The sequence below is a fragment of the Meles meles genome, chromosome 1 (genome assembly GCF_922984935.1).
Source record: "Meles meles chromosome 1, mMelMel3.1 paternal haplotype, whole genome shotgun sequence".
Taxonomy (NCBI): Eukaryota; Metazoa; Chordata; class Mammalia; order Carnivora; family Mustelidae; genus Meles; species Meles meles.
This window is the reverse complement of record NC_060066.1, coordinates 7,736,327-7,755,258: the sequence shown is the minus strand read 5'-3', so window position 1 is coordinate 7,755,258 and position 18,932 is coordinate 7,736,327. Positions and strand designations below refer to the sequence as shown.

General features: G+C 52.8%; 1 protein-coding gene across 4 annotated transcripts in view; it reads right to left on the bottom strand.

The window, feature by feature from the left end:
* The window catches only part of ZFAT (zinc finger and AT-hook domain containing), a 180,627-nt gene that overhangs the window by 101,530 nt on the left and 60,165 nt on the right, over positions 1 to 18,932 (bottom strand). For all 4 annotated transcript variants that reach the window (XM_046026441.1, XM_046026467.1, XM_046026449.1 and 1 more), the window contains 4 exons: positions 13,400 to 13,588; positions 11,483 to 11,633; positions 5,092 to 6,545; positions 4,070 to 4,302 (listed from right to left, as the gene is read on the bottom strand). In XM_046026441.1, the coding sequence (XP_045882397.1) occupies positions 4,070 to 4,302; positions 5,092 to 6,545; positions 11,483 to 11,633; positions 13,400 to 13,588 (2,027 nt within the window). The remainder of the gene's footprint in view (positions 1 to 4,069; positions 4,303 to 5,091; positions 6,546 to 11,482; positions 11,634 to 13,399; positions 13,589 to 18,932) is intronic.

Here is an 18,932-nt window from a genome sequence, read left to right as displayed (position 1 = left end):
GCTCTCCACATTTCCTTGATGCCAACACAGCCTGGACTGTAAATCACACGCCCTAGATCCTCAGGAGAGGGATGTGGTGGGAGAGACTGTATTAAATGAACTCATGCCTTCTGATCACTGAGCACATTGTTAGCGAAGAGAGGGTTAAGAGGCACAGAAATAGGCAACTCAGCCAAATTATCCCAGGGTCCTACTGCAACTAGACTGGACCTGGAGAGAGGCCTATCTGGGATGGGGAAGGGATTCAATTTAAAACTTCCTTAGTTTTGCACTGCATGGGAATCGGAGTTGAGGACAGGGAAGTGTCGAATGGAATGTGAAAGTCCAGACATTCCACACACCGGGCCCATCTCTCTAGGGCCCAGATAAGGGAACCAAGCCCCAGGCCGAGGCCAAGGTCACAACAGCACCTTTCTCCCAAGTCAGGAAGACCCTGCCCTGACCACAGTCCTCAACTCAGCACCTTTACGACACGAAGGTCATTCGATTCTCTCGTGGGACCCTCACCACAAGTCTGAGAAAACAGGGTGTTTACTGACTCTGCCATCATTTATTAATTGCATGATTCCCTTTATACAAAGTCCCTAGCCAGGCCAACCCATGGAACTAGAAAGCGGATCAGCGACTGCCTAGGGCTTGGGGAGGGAAAGGAGGCAATGTTAGCTAACGGAAGATCTCCCCAGCAGGTCAACACTTCCTTGGTAACTTCGGCTTCATTCCAGAAATAAATTACAGGTTCAAAAGACAAATGTTGTCTAAACTCGAAATACTGGAACCCGCTTTCATAAATGCCATCTAAGTACATCAGCAACAGAGTCCACGTGCTTCATGGGAACGTTCTCGATATCCTCGTGTGAATACAAAAGGCTTCCCCTTGGTGTGTGCCACCTACTCTCCTGGGAGCTCCCCACCCCCACAACGCCTCTCCCTAGGCCAAGTCCTATTCATCCAGCTCAGAACGCCTCCTCCAGGCAGCCCTCCTTTACCTTCACCTCGACCTCTCCAGGGCAGTGAGAGAGAAGGGGAAGTGTGTGGGCCTCACTTACTCCCTCATTGCGGTACTTCCTCCTGTTTCTTGCCGCCCACCCTCCCCCTGGAAACAGCCCCCTGGAGGCAGCCGGGGTCATACCCGTGTCTGAAACCCCAATGCCCGGCCACAGAGGATGGCAGCTCTCACCCGCATCGGCAAGCTTCAGGGCACCGGAGCACATTCACCTTTAAACGAGCCTCCAGTGGAAGAAATGCAAACAGCAAGGAGGGAAATCACACTTTAACAACCTCGAAGAAAACAGGAGTGTTGGGACGCCTGGGTGACTCAGTGGGTTCAGCTGTTGCCTTCGGCTCAGGTCATGATCTCAGAGTCCTGGAATCGAGTCCCGCATCCGGCTCTCTGCTCAGCAGGGAGCCTGCTTCTCTCTCCACCTCTGCCTGCTTGTGATATCTCTCTCTCTCTCTCTGACAAATAAATAAATAAAATCTTTAAAAAAAAGAAAAAGAAAACGGGAGTGTTGTGAGAAGCAGGAGGACACCCTGTTTTTACAAAACCCAGAGTCACACTCCCTTGTTCCTGCTCCTCTCTTGCGGGAATTCTCAGGGACGTTTCATTAGACGCAGCACGAGACGCAGCACGGAAAGCATCCACGCAGCCTCTGCTCTCACGGGACCAAGTCGACCGCCAGCACGCTCCTTCCAACAGGACACAGGTGTCCAAGAGACTCGCCAGAAGGGCGTGGCTGACGGTCTGTCCTGACCACAGTGTGACCGGGGACGAGCCACCGCATGCCAGCACCGAGGCGAAGGAAATACTCCCACCTCCCGGAGGTGGTATGAGAATTATGACGGGGAACCTGGACCGCGGGAGAACCAACCGTGTCCTCACGGTCCCCCCCGTCCCCAACAGGTCGTCTTAAGTGTCGACATTGTAGACACAACCACAGAAAGTTGAGAAGAGGAACATCTTTAAATGCCGCTTTTACCAAGATATATGAAAGCATGTGAAACCGGGTCTTAAGATCTTAGGATGTGTCCCCAACAGGCCCTGATGACCACAAGGACCAGGGATGTGGCCAGGAGGCTGAGCACCAGCATCCAGACACAAGAAAATGCCTGCGCTCGACCTAGGTCCCTCGGACACACACAACAGGCAAGGAAAGCGGGTGTGGCGAAACACGGTCCCACACACTGAAGGGCTCTGACAATTCCCTCTTCCGTGTCAGCTTGTTTCCAAGTCTCCCGACGCAGAGCGGCAAGCCCCAGATGAGAAGTGGAAAAACTGATAGTGATTCCAACGGTCAGTGGCACACGATGCTTACTCCACGTGAGGCATCGCTCTGAGACATCGACGAATATTCTCTCCCCTCACCCTCCCAAGGGTGGGTAAACTGAGGCACAGGGCAGTTATATGACTCGTCTTGAAGTCAGATGCATGGCAAATGGGGGAGCAAGAGCTAAAACCCACAGCGTGACTCCTGGTCTTAACTGCCACACCCCAAGGCTGCCCCCAGCATCTTCTCCCCACGTTGGCCTCCCTGCCTCGTCACCTTACATGCTTTTCTAGCAAAGTCATAACGATTTCTGCCGCCCCTGTTTCCCCTGCCCGAGACAATACTGGAAGCACTACCAATCAAACAGCAATTCTGTAAGGCAATGGGAAGAGCCAGCCTTGGTGGCCTACTCAGAGAGAGAGAGAAACACGTGTGACAGGCAGCAGCAGGCACAGTGTCGACATCACTGAGCCAGGTTCTTGCCAGAACATTCCGCCCTATCCTCCAGGACCACAGGAGATCTATACACATAGACAAACATACACTGTGTCTGCAAGCATGTATCAAACACACACACGTGTACATGTGTCTGTGCATATATGTGAAGATACATGGCATGTATATGTAGGAGACAAATATATACTTTTTAATATGTATTTCATACAGAAGGCTGCCAAGTCTCAGAAAGGGCAAGTGACTTGCCCCAATATCCACAGCCCGTGCGAGTGCTAGAGACGCTATCGGCAGGCATCCAACCCTGAAGCACGGGTCCTGACCCTCCCCACCGCACCTGCAACACCCGACTCCACCCATTAGCGACAGAAAGTGCCACATGAATAATTTCCATGCCAGAACACAGTGGAAGTACGCCGAGTTTCCAAATCCTCCTTCTGCGCTGTGGTATGAAAAGGAACACCATTAAGGCAGAACCGCACCTGGGCCCGGGGTGGGAGGGAGGCCTCCTTCCGAACCTGCAGAAGGCTTAAATCCCGCTCGGGTGTCAGCCCCTTGAGTGACGTGAGAATTTGCAAGAATAAACAGTCATTCATTACGTTACATCAGCTTTCACTAAAGAATTAAACAGGCCTCTTGGATTAAATTATCACTTTTTTTTTTTTTAAATAAAAATGCTTCACAGTCAATGTCCCGCAGACGGATGACAACCACCGCCCCCGGAGGACAGCGGCCCGTCACCGTTTACGGCGCTCTCCTGGTGAACCCAACACTGCCTGCCGCTTCCCAGGCCCCACCCAACGGAGCCTCTCCCCTGCCAGCGCCAGCGCCCGCTTGCTCCTCCTAGTACCTCTGTCACTGATAACTCTCTACAACCTCGTGTCAGAAATCCTCGCTTTAGGGGCGCCTGAGTGGCTCAGTGGGTTAAGCCTCTGCCTTCAGCTCAGGTCATGATCCCAGGGTCCTGGGATCAAGCCCCACATCGGGCTCTCTGCTCAGCGGGGAGCCTGCTTCCTCCTCTCTCTCTGCCTGCCTCTCTGCCTACTTGTGATCTCTGTCTGTCAAATAAATAAATAAAATCTTAAAAAAAAAAAAAAAAAGAAATCCTCGATTTATTTCTGCTCTGCAGGCTTCTGTAGTTTCTCTCTGATGCTGAGAAATCTGCGCAGGGAGGAAGTTTGTTCACCCGAACCATTCTGCGACCTCTGAGACCGTCCCCATGCAGGGGATCCCAGGGGAAGCATACCAGGAGGCGCAGCGCCTGCTCACGGGCCGGCCCACGGGAAGCAGGACAGCGCCCCAGGCACCAAGGGGAGAGAGCGGTGGGCTCCCGGCGCGGCCGTGCTACTCACCAGTTCCGTGTGGACCTTCAGGTGGGCCTGCAGCTTGTATTTGTCCGGAGTGTTGTAGTCGCAGCCGTCGGTGGGACACTTCAGCAAGATGTTACTGTGTTTCTGAATGACATGGCGCTTAAGGCAGTTTTTGGTGATGGAGGAATAATGGCACTGGGAGCAATGGTACAGGTGTTCCCGCGTGTGGGTGCGCACGTGCATGTCGAAGTGCACCTGGTACCAAAAAAGTTTGCCTAAAGAAACATCGTCACGTGAGAACCAGGCAATTTCTTTTAAACTGAATTTTATTTTTCCCATTACGATTTTTTTTTTTACTCTTCTATTTGGCTCCCTCTCCAGCCTGTCCAGGTCACCCTTCTCACCTTCCTCACGTCTGTCTGCAAATTACCTTCCAAAGGCAGGAGGCTGCAGACCTTAAGGGTGCTGCTACGTCTGCATGGCGTCAGAGCTGGGGGGGGGGGGAACCAGTGTTTCCTGAGGACCAACGAGAGGGCCCAGGATGGCCGTGCCTGTGTAGTCAGAGCCTCTACACTCTACGGACACCCGGGCCAGAGCGGGGCCTCCTAAGTCTGGGGCCGCCGGCTCTCTGGGAGACTCAGAGGCCAGGCCTGCACCATGAGCCAGAAGGGCTCTATTTGGGGCTCCCGACAGAGAGCTGCATGGACAGCATGGCCAGAGCTGAAGCTGCGTTTTACACCTGTCGTGAGCCGGGAGAGCAATTCTCCTTTGGTCCCGTCTGGCAGAGGTCGTGCGATAAACCACTGCAAGCGTGGAACCACACGGCGCGGCTGACTGTCCAGTCCCCCTGGCTGCCCCCAAGAGGCTCCACGTGCGAAACTGGTAACGCAGGAGGCCACCTGTTGCTATCTACAGATGACAAAGGGTAGCTCATTTAGAAGAGGTGCTTTGCAAAGAGACACAAGCTCGAATCAAACACGAGAGGACCCAAAGCAAGCCAGGGACGGCCAGGGCGGCCAGGGAGGAGCTCAGGCGGCTACATGCCCAGCTCTGCCTCTCCTTACCACAGTATTCACACTCCAGGTCCCCGTACACCTTCCGGATCCTCTCGCACAAGCTGGTGGTCATCTGTCTCTTCTGCAAACCGTCCAGGATCTTCATGAACGCACTGATGCCAGCCCGGTGCTCAGAAGCAGCGGGTGTGCAAGAGTCAGACGGGGGCAGGGCCAGGTCCCCTCCGCCCGCTCCCAGAGCAGGGTCCGAGGCCTCAGCTGGGTTTGACCTGAGGCACCTATCAGGGTCTGGTCCCTCGGGGGCGGGTGCAACTGCTTCCTGCCCCACCCTCGGGGGACTCTCGGCACCCTGCGTGTCCTGGTTTGCTTCTGCATTTCTGGCCTCCAACAGCAGCGGTGGGACTTCTGGGCCCTGAGTCTGGGACGAGGCTCCACACTGGGCACCCACAGTCTCCTCCTCCGGAGCAGCACGAGCCTCGGCAGAGGAGGGATCGCTCTTCAGCAAAAACCCGTCAGAAACCACCGAGTGCGAACGAAGGCCCGCAGCATCCACCGCGGCTTCCAGCTCGCAGGATGGCAGGACAGCGCTCTCGGTCTGGGGGGCAGCTAAGGGCACAGGCGGGGCAGGCTCTTCCACGGGGGCTTCCGGCTCCTTCCGCCCCTCCCTAGGCTGTGCGTCTCCGGGGCCGGCTGCCCCCCTGGGCTCAGTCACCCCCTGGAACACCAACTCCTCCTCCGCCAGCGGCTGGCCCCCCAGTGCTTCGGGCTGGATGTCCCCGCCGGGCTCCAGGAGGCAGAAGCTCTGGTTGATGGAGCTGGTGAAGACCCCGGTCTCCTGCACGGCCCCGTGCGCCTCGCGGATGTGGGCGCGCAGCCGGATGGAGCTGACGAACTTCTTGAGGCATATGGCACAGACGTACACGAAGGGGTGCTTCCTGACGTGCAGCTCCAGCGCCTGGTACTTGGTGGCCCCGTGGCCACAGAGCTCGCAGGCAAAGGGCCACTTGTCCCCGTGCACCAGCATGTGGCGGTCACGGTCCAGCTCGTTCTTGAACTTGCGCTCGCAGATGTGGCAGTCATAAAGCAGCTGCCGCTTGCCCTCCCTGGTCATGAGGCAGAGCTCGTCCAGGGCCTCCTTGACCTTCTTGTCCTGCGGGTCGTGCGCGTCTCGGATGTGCTTGATGAGGTTCTTGACGTCCGAGTACTTCTTCTTGCAGAAGCGGCAGTGCTGCTTGATCTTCTTGTGCACGCGCTCGATGTGCACCTTGAGGTGCCCCTTGCTCAGGCAGGTGAAGGAGCAGTAGTCGCAGGCGAACTTCTCGCCGGTGTGCTTGCGCAGGTGCACGTTGAGGTTGGCCTTGATGGCACTGGCGTAACTGCACTGCGGGCACTTGTAGGGCTTCTCGTTGGTGTGGATCCTCAGGTGGGCCTGCAGCGAGTGCTTGAACTTGAAGACCTTGTTGCAGTACTCACACGTGAAGATCTTGAGCTGGGTGGGCCCGAGCCTAGACACAGACAACAGCACCGTTACCGCTGGGGCACTGCACCTCCCTGAGGACCTCGGGCTCCTTCTCAGGAACCAAACGCCAAAGGCTCACGGTCAACTAAATGGCCCTGAGCAGGACTGCGGGGCCGAGTGTGGGTCCCTGCTCTCGGGGGCTCCCCGGCTGGGGGACAGCAGACAAGTGAGCACATGGCTGCATGCCCGCGTGGCCAGTGTGGACAGACACACGTGCACGGGACAAAGAGAAGGAGACATCCAACCTGCACCGGGCAGGTGGGCAACGCTGAGAGCTGAGTCGAGGCTTGCAGGGAAAGGAGGAGGAGGCAAGAGGAGAGAGAGAGGGAAGAGGGAGGCGTCATTCACAACGTACACAACAACCAGCTGCACCCCAAAGCTGACCCGGACGTATTCTGGCTACGTGACAGTCGTCACGGAATGAGCTCGATGGCTCTGTCAGACCAGATGTGATCTGCTCGGGTCTGTTCCACAGCTGTAACGATCCACACATGCCTGCTCCTTCAACCAGCTGTCAGGGGGACCCCACTGCCCTTTGCTGCCACTCATCAGTGAAAGAACCACATCCCCATGTCCTCCCAGGGCAAGTGAACTGGCCTGTCTGACTGGAGACCTGGCCGTGGTGCGCTGAGCTCTGCGTCTGCCCTTCTGGTGACAAAGGGTCTGCCGGTGAGCAGAGGTAGGGGGCACGTGTTCAGCTAGGCAGGCACGCGCGGGTCTGGCCAGCAGCAGTCAAGGACTGTGGGGCGGAGGGGCATGTGTTGACTGCATCCCGCCATGTCCCCCGCAACATCATCAGTAACCGAGCTGATGTCCCAGTCTCCATCGTCCTCCCCCTTCCCCACAGCTAGTTCAGCGCTCACACAGGGCAAAGAGGGCTACTGTTCAACGGTCGTGTGTTAACCTCGTAAGTGACTTATCAGTGACTGTCCTTGGTGAGTACCTGCCGATGTGTTTCAGGCACTGTGTCAGACTTTGTGTCTGTGATAGAGAATAAAAGCATGGTCTGCCTGTGGATCCTTTCTCTTTCAATATGGCAACATGTACGAGATGCTCGGAACAGCTCACAATTACTGAGCAGGCGGTAGGCCAAGCCCATGCTACGTATTTATTCACAGCCCTACTGTTACACCCATTGTAAGGATGACAAAACAGAGTCTCTGCCCGAGGTTATACAATGGGTAAGCAGTGAAGCCAGGACTGGACCTCAAGTGGACTGAGCCTCCAGAGCCTGCACACAGCTCCTCATCCTCTCTAAGGCCTGCAAACACCACGCCCGCCACTGCCCTCCCTGGTATGACCGCACACAGGGAGAAGATCCCCTGTACGGGGCTCCCAGTGCCCCAGACCAGCCCTGCCTTGTTTCTGGAATCAAGAATGACCGTCACCAAAGTACTGCAGCAGGCAGCAGGGACAGGAATTGGCAGACGGGCCAGACAGGCCGGTGAGGCTTCCTCTCCTCCGTAACTGCTCCCTCTGGACACGTGTCCAGGTTGTCCACGAAGGTCCTCGGAAACAATGATCACCACTTCGCACTGTTAATCAGACACCATTAAGCTGCACCCACCATAACTGCGAAGTCTGTATTTATGGCGCTATCCATACAACTGTATTTGATCAACACGCACTGCCTTGTCTTTAAATTAAAAATACTTAAATCGATTGTAGTTCATAAACACCAGAGGGTACCGTTCACATAATGTAATTAAAATATTCAAATCTGAAAGTCAGTACTATGCCTGCATGCTAAACCCAAGGCTAATTTCAGGAAACTAATTTGGATCTTTCTCAAATGACAAAGAAACCCAGAAGGTGATAGATTTCACTGGTGTAAAGAAGAGTGGAGAAAGAAACCCTGGATTCAGAATGTTAATTAAATAAACAAATCACGGTATTTTCTCCTCTAATGCGAGATCTAAATGGTCTTAGGAGAATCTCTTGCTCTCATTTATTTTTTTTGTATCATTACGCAAATACCTGAAAAAGCCCGCAGTGCCCTGTTTCCCGCCAAGGATAACGAATGTGATGAAGATGCTGAGCAGCCTGCACCGGGCCGTCAGGCGCCAGCCTGGCTCGCGATGACCGTGAACTGCGCAAAGTGTCCACAGGACTGCTGTGTCATTTCACTCCGGGAGCTCCCCTGCAGGGAGAGAGCCACTCTCGCCCCTGCATTTTAGAAAGGGATCAGACAGAGCTCTTAAAGGTCAGACCCTTGATGTGGTTATCCGCAGTCTGGGAATCTACTGGAAGATAAGCACACGAAATTGGAACAAAAGTGCTCAGTGTACAACTTCTCACAGCATTGTTAAGAATGGAAAGTTCCAGGCAGATCCCAAGATAAGGAACTAGTTTGCTTGCACGTTTATTTTTTCTACTTCTGTCACTCATTTAAGAAAGGACTCCAGGCGCTGGGGACACAACAGAGACAAAAACAAACACAACTCATGCTCTCTCGGAGCCCACCTTCCAGAGGAAGGGATGGGCCAGATAACCACCATAGAAAAGGGCAGGTAAGGACCACAACCTCCCTGTGGGGATGGGAAAAGACAGGATGATGCTTTCTGAACCCAGACCAGCGCAGACTGATCAGTCTCAGGGGCAGGGTGGGCTGTCCTGAGCACTGAACATTTGAGCAACGGCTAAGGACAATTAGGAGTTAAGCAAGCCAGGGACAGAGGAAGCATCCAGAAGGAGGAAGAGGCACCTGCAAGGAGACAGCAGGGAAGTACAAGGGGCCCAGAGGGCGGGGGCACCTGCTGGAGCCGAGACCACAGGCAGGGGATGAGTAGGCAAAGCTGAGAAGTGGAAGCCCCAGGAGGTCCCTCAGGCCGAGTTCTCCTAACACCTTGAGGCCTTGAAGGGCACAAACAGACAGGCGTCGTACCAGACTTCACCGGCTATGGTGTGAGGAACCGTGTGGATCAGAGAGCGTCCTCATCACAACGAAACAGGTCACTACAGAAGGACCGTGAGAGTAATACAGGAACGTACATGCAATGTGACTACGTAATAAGAGCAAGACACAAAACTGCATTATAAAATATAAACCCAATTTCATAAAAAAAAAGGGCTGGAAAGAGATACATTAAAAATATTAACAGTGACTCTAATACAGTAGTGAGATTACAGATGGTGCTTATTCTTATAATTTCCTGGACTTCCCAAATTTTCCATAAAATCAGTTCATGTGCTATCTGTGTGAGAGCCTACCTGGTATGTGGATGTAACCTAGAAATTTGTATCTGCATTTTACAAAGCAAAATCATCGTGCACAATAAAGTCTCTTTCCTATTTTGTAACTGGTACTATAAAATATTGGCAGAACGCATGACAACTGGAATACAGCCTAAATCAGCTGTTTGGATACTCTGTCTATTTGCCAGTTTCCCAGATGACCAGTTAGCCGAATCTGTCCCCAGCAGACCCTGGAAGAGTGCGCGGATAGTTACCTAAGGTCTACAAAACAACTGGAGACCAGAATATCTTCAAATTTAATTCCATGACAGTTTTGCCAAAGGAATGACTATTTTTACAACTTCATCAATAAATTCCGTTGCTCATAGCTGCAAGCATACAGGGTTGAGGCTACAAATTAACGAAGCATCCCCATGACATATATTTTATCATTTATTCTCACCACTAAAAGAAGTCAGAGTGTACGAGAGACAATCTTACGCCTGGTATAACAGAAGCTCAGAGGCAAACCCACTTGTGTCAAATATAATAGAGTAAAACTTCATCCAGACGACACCCGCGTCTGTCCTGTTCGCTCTCCTCCCCAGTGCCTGGCACATAACAGGCATTTAATCTATTGAGCTGAGCCCTAGTAGAAGAGTCTAGAGCCAAGCCAGGTCTGTTTGGCACCAAAAGCTATGCTCTCTTCAAAAACAGCTCATTTCCCCTCTGCAAGAAACAGGTGAACCCCACCGGCAACTGGCATTTTCATTGTCTTTCCTCTCAGCTGGGAAAATGTTTGCAGAGCTCAGACGATCAGTTTGCTAAGCCACCTGGGCAGCACTGATCACAGCTGAGACGGAGACCCTGGGGAAGGTGTGGAAGATTAATTACTCATTCACTACAGGGTGTTGACTGACCCAATGTGCTGATTAGTTTTAAGTCTTCATATCCTTTGAGACAGCAATTTCAACTCTAGCAATTTCTGCCACAGGAAGTCGTGAAGAGGTACAGAAAGACCAAGGCGGTAGAACCTTGAGAGAGGCACCGTCCATCAAAAAACACCAGCTATGGAAACTATAGTGCAGCCATCCCATAGCAAACGCTTGTTAAAAAACAGGTACTGGAAAAGATTCTCAAAAAAAAAAAAAAAAAAAAAAATTGCTAACAGTGCATTTGCTATTTCGTATTAGAAAACAGTAACAAAATTAAAAGGCTATATTTTAGTGTATCATGAAAAAGTTATGGTGGCCCATGACCAAACTATCCATAATAGTGACCTCTAGAAGAACTATGCATGACTTTACTCCTACATCATCTGGAGTGCTGGAACTTTCTTCAAGATGCTTGTGTTACTTTTAAAAGTATGGAGGGCAGGGGATTTTTCTTCTCATATATGTTCAGCTTTAAAAATCAGCGCATTTACTAACACCTTTGTTTATGCCTCTTTGTATCGAAGTTTGAACACACATTCGCCTAAATAAAATGCTCCGTCTTCATGAAGCCAACTGGTTCTCAGTTCCAAAAGCGTATGGACCTGCCATGCGTTTCATAGAAGCGATACAGGCTCAGTCAACACAGAACAGCCGTAACGGAGGGTCTGACTCCTAGATTAAATCAAGAAACCAATGTCCTCCACAAGTTTGCAAACAGAGTCCCGACAAACTAACACGCTGGTCCTCTGGCCCGCTACGGCCGTCACTGGAGTCCAGCTCCGGCGGGAGGCACACAGACAGACAGACACGTTACCTGCTGGACTTCATGGGCTGTTCGTACGGTGTCTGCTGAATGGCATACTCCTGGTACCCTCTCCGAGGCGCCAGGTCAGCCATGGTGGCCTCGGGGTTGGCGGCACCTGTCTCCGGGGGCCCGGCCTCCACCGGAACGATCTTGGTAGCACCTGAGATGAAGGTACAAGGCACCCCACATTAAAGAGGCACCACGGGGGCCTCCGACCCCCCCCCCCCACACACACACAGGAGCAGAGTTCCAGAAGTGTGTGTCTTCACAGTGTGGGGCCCTGTAAAGGTATGGGTTTTCCTGCAGTTCACACATTTAACTTCTGTGTCTGTGTGTGTTTGCGGAGGGGAAGGGCAAGGGAATCTAGCAGAAGGTCCTTCTGGGCCTCCTGAGTGGTGCAGTTGGTTGAGCGCCCGAGTCTCCGTTTCAGCTCGGGTCACGATCTCAGGGTGGTGAGACAGAGTCCTGCATCGGGCTCTGCACTCAGCATGGAGTCTGCTTGAGATTAGCCCCTCCTGCCCTCTCTATCTAAAGTAAATAAATAAATCTTTAAAAAAACAAACAAAAATCCTTCTGGGGTAATTTTCACTTGATCTATTAAGGAAAAAAAACACAGAAGACGGGGACATATATACACCTGTGTACTCCCAGGTTTCCACAGGCACCGGTGTCCCACTCTGAGTAAATGGAAAACCGCATCACAAGATTACGGAGCAGTGGCTTCAGCTGTGAACAGGAATCCCAGCTGTCAGGGGTCCAGTCCCACATACGACATGACCTTACCATCGAGGGGCCTGTTTCCACCCTAGCAGATGAAGGGTGTGGAGTGGAAAAACTCAAAGGTCCTGCTGCTTGTGCACTTCTAGGATGTGAATGATCGGAGACCTTGTATAGCAGTGGACACGAGCACACACACGTGCATCAGAGCAAAGGCTCCGAACTACCCCATTCCTAGAATAGCAGAGGAATCAATTACACATTTGCCCCCACTTACAGAAAGCTCAAAGGACGGCCATCAATTTTAAAGACGTTACTGCTAACCTCTAGGGACAGCAAAGAACAACAGCCGCTCCCTCTCCATGGTTTTGCTTCCTGGACCGACACTGCCCTGAGGTAGGCTGGGGCAGACACAGCAACTTTCCAGAAAGTTCTAGACACGTGTTTTTCCATGCCTTATTTCGTACTGATCATCCTACGCTGCACTGAGTATAAAGAGGCACTCACCGGCATTTCCACTTTGAATAAGGAGCGACCGCTATTATCATTGAAAAGAGGTTCTTTAAAGCTGTAGCTGCTCTTAAAATCTTAAAATCCTGCACTTGATTTTAAATATTATTTGACAACTATCACACCAAGTGGATAGGGAAAAAACCATCATATTACTTTGGAACCTGCTATCATAAACTGCTTTTTGTCTAAAGTATCCCTTCCTGAAAGACCTTTTTTAAAAAGGTAGTATAATATCTCCACTCTATTTTATGTGAGAGGAAAGGGAGACCGAAGTCTCCGATATTATAAAATATGTGATAAGCCTACCAAAGATGGGCAGAGGGACCATGAGAGTGCGGGTTCTGGGGACCAGGGGTATCCATCTGGTCGGAGCAGGTCTGTCTCCCACAGGGGCCCCACCACTGAGGGCAGTAAGGGGAGGGCACCCCCAGGACACGGGCTGGGCCAGGGGAGCAGAGGAAAGAAACGTGCCGATCGGGCCTCTGGCAGCAATAGGACCCACCCCCCACCCCCGGGGTGCTATCCACAACAGGCCTGCAGGAACGGGCCCGCCACGGTGTCACACAAATGGGTAGCCAGCACGGGACCCCGACGGTGAGCCAGCTGCCCGGGACCACAGGGCCCAAACTATCGGGCTGCCTAGTACAGACTCATTAAAAGATGCCTCTTTTGCCCCTTCCTGCTTGCTGTGGTCACCTGGAATGGCTTCGTGGGCCGTTAAAACCACACTTATGATGGGTTTCTTCACTCCGGAAACCTGCCCGGCCTCCTTTCCTGAGGAGATCTTCTGGACTTTCTCTGTCCTCTGTGTCCGCGGCCTCCTGGGGGTCTTTTCTCGATCATCTTCCTTATACTTCCTTTCCAGTTCAAGATCAGATTCATCACCTAAAGAGCAAACAGTACCTAGATGCATAAAGTGTCCTTTTAGATCAGTGACGGAATTGGAGATTGCACATGACCTATTCAAGGGACAGTAAAAGACGTATCTATGTGTGACATATACATGCCAGTCCTCGCTGCTGTGACGGCCTCTCACTTTCGGCATTGTCTTTGGTTCTTTGGGCTCCCGTCTGATTCAGTAAGTAGTTCCCGCACCGCCGCCACGGGCCACCTTCGGGGCATTGCCACAGCGGGCATAACTCTGCCCCTGGGTCTCTCGAAGCCTGCCAGATCACGGAGCCACCACGGAAGATATGGTCTCCGAGATTTACAGCCCAGGAAGAACCATTCAAGGCACAACCACTAGCTACCTTCCACGGTGGCTATAAAGGCTGATAAGGTGCAGACACAGACCCCATCCTCAAAACCCTGCAGTCTGGTGGGAGAGACGGGCAAGGACAGTCAGCTGTGCGCCAACAGAAACGAGGAGTGACGGAAGAATCGAAAACCATCGGTTCTGCCTGCTGCATAGCAACAGCTTCACAGAGACGCGGGAGGTAGACATAGAACCAGGGCAGGGAGGAAGAGCTCGTTCCTAGAGAGCCTGAGGGCCCCGGAGAGCCGGGGGCCCTCCATCTCTCAGTGCAGAGCTCGCGGACACCAGGCTAGTAACGTGGGTGGGCAAAGCCGCTGGGTGGGGCTCCAGGGACAAAGCACAGGCCCCGGTGCCAGTTAGGGACGCCCTGTCAGGGCTGAGAACAAAGTCACTGGATCTCTTGACTGTTCAAAGAGGACAGGAAATTCAGACTTTGTTTTTTTAATGAAACTTTCTGATTTTTCAAGGTTGACCCTCATCTAAAAAAAATCTTAAAACAATGGGAGAGCCAAGCACAACATGGGAGGCTGCCCTGACCCACAGCCCTCCCCGGCCGCTGTGGGAGGCAGGGGTGAACCGCTGGAACGTGTCATGTGGGAGAGGGCGACCCTACGTCCGTGCTTCGAACCCGTGCCACCAGTGGGTTCAAAAGACATTTCAGCACACAAAAGAATGGACGTGTCAGCCACAGAAGGAACAATGCTAACTTCACGTGGCTAGACGGGGCAGTGGCCTGAGGGCTAAGAAACACTCCAAGACCAGAAAGGGAAGAATACACGTGCAAGTATCTCTTGAATGCCAGCTGCTCCAGATTCCCAAGGAAATACAGGGGAGGAAGAGGAAAGGCGTTTTCTGTCTTAGAATCACAACCACAAACCTGAAAGAAACTGCCCAAGAGTCACCTCTTTGGAACGTCAGACAAGCAGAAGGAACCATTCATTATAGCATTATAGGGCAGTGGGGGACACGCAGCTGGGCGGACGGACAGCGGGGTTCAGAGAGCACTGGCGGGAAGCGGGTGCATCCCACAGTTGAAGTTGGAACCGCGCAGCAATAAGGCAGAAGCTAGAGAAGACTGGAGGAACCAAAGGGAGAGTGCCTGCGGCAACTCGGGAAGTCTGTGCTTACAAGATTCAGGTCTGCCTACGGCCAGACCCGCACAATAACGGACCACTCCTGGGCGGGGACAAGATAAAATGAAGAAGCACAAATTCTCTGGGAGGTGTCCTGGTGGGAGGAAGGTTCTCTCAAGATGAGGCTAGGAAAACAAGTGGCTAATGGGGAGGATTGATCAAAACATACACTAACGTTCGGTGTTCCACCGATGACGTCTTCTGGTGCTTGTCACCGTAATCAGGGGGTGCCTACGACACATGCAGACCCGGTGGAAACAGTCTTAGAGAATTTAATTGCTGGAAAGGGTCCTGAGGTAATCAGGGTGAGCATGAAACATGTTAACACTGAACTGAATAGAAAAGTTAGCAGATGAGAGCATGAATCAGATGGACAGTGCATTACTACTCTCCAAGGCCAAAGGGGAAAGTCAAGGACCACCACATAGGTCCATCCTTTGAGGAACATGACAAGTCCTGCAGAGCTGAAGAAGAGGGCAGAAAAAGTGACCTGCAAAGTCGCCGCCGGGGCTCACGTTCTGTGAGGCTGGAGTTGCACTAGGCCTAATGGGGGAATTTTTTTTTTTTTTTTTTTTTTTTTTTTTTTTTTTTTTTAAAGATTTATTTATTTGACAGAGAGAAATCACAAGAGAGGCAGGCAGAGAGAGAGGAAGGGAAGCAGGCTCTCCGCGGAGCAGAGAGCCCGATGTGGGACTCGATCCCAGGACCCCGAGATCATGACCTGAGCTGAAGGCAGCGGCTTAACCCACTGAGCCACCCAGGCGCCCCTTTTTTTTTTTTTTTTTTAAAGATTTATTTATTTGACAGAGAGAAATCACAAGAGAGGCAGGCAGAGAGAGAGGAAGGGAGAATTTTTTTATATCATCTTGTGGTGACTATAGTAGAAACATCTCAAGAAGTCTATACGTTGCCTGAGTCACAGAATTCTTCACGGGGCCTAGACAGTGGGTGGTACGCACGCATAAGCACTTACAGTAGAATATACTGGACGCTCTGAAGAGGTAGAAACAACATGTTGAGGGATTCTTTTTTGCTTTTGTTCAAAATGACGTTCCACTTTAAAAAAGAACTCACCCAGGTATACAATTAAGTATGTGGGCGACAAGCAGGAATAGATACGTTCACATTAAAAAAAAAGAAGAAAGAAAGAAAAGAAAAAAAACCAGGGCCCTGAGAATTTGAGCTTGCCGTGAGCTGAACCCAGGTTTAAAGCCAGACGGCTTTAACTCTGCACCCACACGGAGGCAGTCCGCGTCATCAGCAGGGATCTCGCAGCCAGGCCCTGGACAAACGGGACCTTGACCTTGCTGTAGGCATCGTATGTCAGTTAGGAAGGTGCTGAAGAGCAGGCTGCGTGCGGGTGGTGGACAGGAGCAAGAAAGGTCTGGAAGAGCCGGAGCTGTCCCAGGGTGGAGAAGAGGAGATGGGGTGAGAATGACCTCTCCGCCCACAGGGCTCACGCTTCAGCCACGGAACCCACTGCGGGTGCCCGTGCCTCCTCAAGGGTGGTGCCTGTCCGGCTGCAGGGACAGAGCATGCTGCCCCGTCCCAGCCCCCACCCCCCACCTGGCAGCTGGGGCTACAGACCCTCAGTGCAGTGAATGGGGTCAAGCTGAAAGCGGCCAGGGGGCTTCTGGGAGCAGTTTTCCTCCCTAAGAAGAAAGAAACCCCCTCTTCTTCCACCGGACTTTACCATGTCCACTGCATGGAACTGAGATAAACACCCAGAAACTACAAGAGATCAAAGTGAAAGATGAGTCAATGCCTTGAGGGTCTCCAAGAGAAAGGTGGACCCCGGGATCCTGAAGGCAGCTACACCACTGAACCCACCCGGGAACCGCCGGTCCTGAGACTCCGTTACCCAAAAGAACAGCCATCCTCATGCTCAAACACACGTGCAGCTGGTGTCTCTGCTACGTTGTCCTGACTATCACACTCTCCCAACCACTCTCGGGCCTGACCCAAGGGTGAGTCAGTTCAAAATTCAAACATGCCCCTGTCCCGGCCCCCTTTAAAGCCCTTCCATGGCTTCCCTCCTGTCTCCGTAAGGAGATAGTACTAGATAAAGCCCTCTTGGGATCTGCCATAAATCCTCTCTCCCAGGACCCCTGAACCGTCAAGGCCAAGCCTCCCACACACGCGCCCAGCACAACTCATCTGCTCACTCCCGGGGCTAGAACGACCCTGGGTGACAAGCTGACCAAACACCCAGGACATTCACCTTGCACACAACACCCTCATTCCCACGCACCCTGCCTTTCCGAAAGACAAAGGCACATAGATTTATGCACGTAGACGCACGCGCCAACGGATCACCGTAGCAGTGGTTGGGCTTCTCACGTTGCTTTGCAACTTTCTATTCAGACGCCTCACCGCGCCGTGATCTCCTGGAGGGTGGGCCCACGTCTTCGTGTTATTTGCATGCCTAGCACAAGCCTGGAGCACAGAAAGGGCCTGTCCTAGGTGAAAAGACCCGCTGTGCTGTGCTCAGAGAAACCCGGCTGCAACCAATGGGCACAAGTCATGACAGGTTTCAGCCAGAGAAAGAAATTTCCAGCAGTGAAAGCTGTCCAAGGAGAGATGGGTAGTCTTTAGTGATGCGTCTCCAAGGACAGTTTTCAAGGAAGCTTCAGACCCCGTCTGTGACGCTGTGGGGAAGACTGCGCCACCTGGGAGTCAGACCGGGCAGCCTCTGCGTCTCTGAACTCTCGGCTGACTCACAGGGAGATGGCGCTTCGCTGGAGGAGCCCAACCGTGGAAAACAGGGGGCAGGGACAAGAGAGGCCGGGGGAATGAGCAATGGGGACAGTAAAGGGAAACTCTGAACAAGACACTGGGCGACAGACCACTCTGTACCTCCCTCCCTCCCGGACAGCCTGAGAGTCCAGTTCATGCTTTGTGCAGTCCTGACCACCCCCCTCACAGAAATGCCAGTGAGGCTCTGGCTGTGTCCCCCCCAGCCCTTGCGCACCCCCGACCTCGGCAGCAGCTCCAGGGGACAGCTCACACTGACCATGCCCTCCAGCATCCCACCTCTGCTGCACATGGTGCCCTTCGGGGTCCCCGCTAAGCCCAGAAGTGAAGACGGCTCAATAGGATGGGGGCCGAGCCTCCATCGATAAGGGATGGGAGCAGCACGTAACCGTTCTAGACTCCTGACCTGGGAGACAATTCTGGAAGCCATTCTGAAGCTTCAAGATCCTGGAAGAGTCGAACCTCTGCTGACGGTAGCCATGAGCCAGTAACGAAGCCTCAGCTCTCCTCCCTCCCTGCCTCACCTCCCTGTCAATCCTTCACTCCTGCCTCCTGGGATCACCCAGAAACTGTCCACGGCCATGGCCACATCCAGGGAACAGATGCTAAGACGCTTTCCATTAAAGACTGCCCCAAATATACAACCTGCCTCGATTCTCCGTGGCCTCATGCAACGTGGAACCGCAGCCCACTCAGCTGCACTCCCTTCTCCAGAGTTTCTGCAGTCTCTGTGCAAAGTTTTCCCGCTGCCTCAGGCACCACGTGGCAAGCATTGTCCTCAGCAGCCTTGGAAATGATTCTCCGAGATGGTGTGACGTGGTCCCTTCAGCAAGGGAGCACCATGGACAGAACAAAGCTCCCACGGGAAAAGCAGCGTGTGCGTTCAGGGAGCAGCAAATCGTTCCAGGTAGAACACGAAGCATGAGAGCTGAGAGGGTAAAGAAAGACGGGCAGACACAGCCCACAGTGACCCTCGACGCCACCCAGAGACTCTGGGCTACAAACACAGGCATCGGCGTGGAGAAATGAGGGGTCGTCTACAGCGCTCCTGCAAGCCAAGCTCCTGATGGTCCCCCTGGCTCTCCCA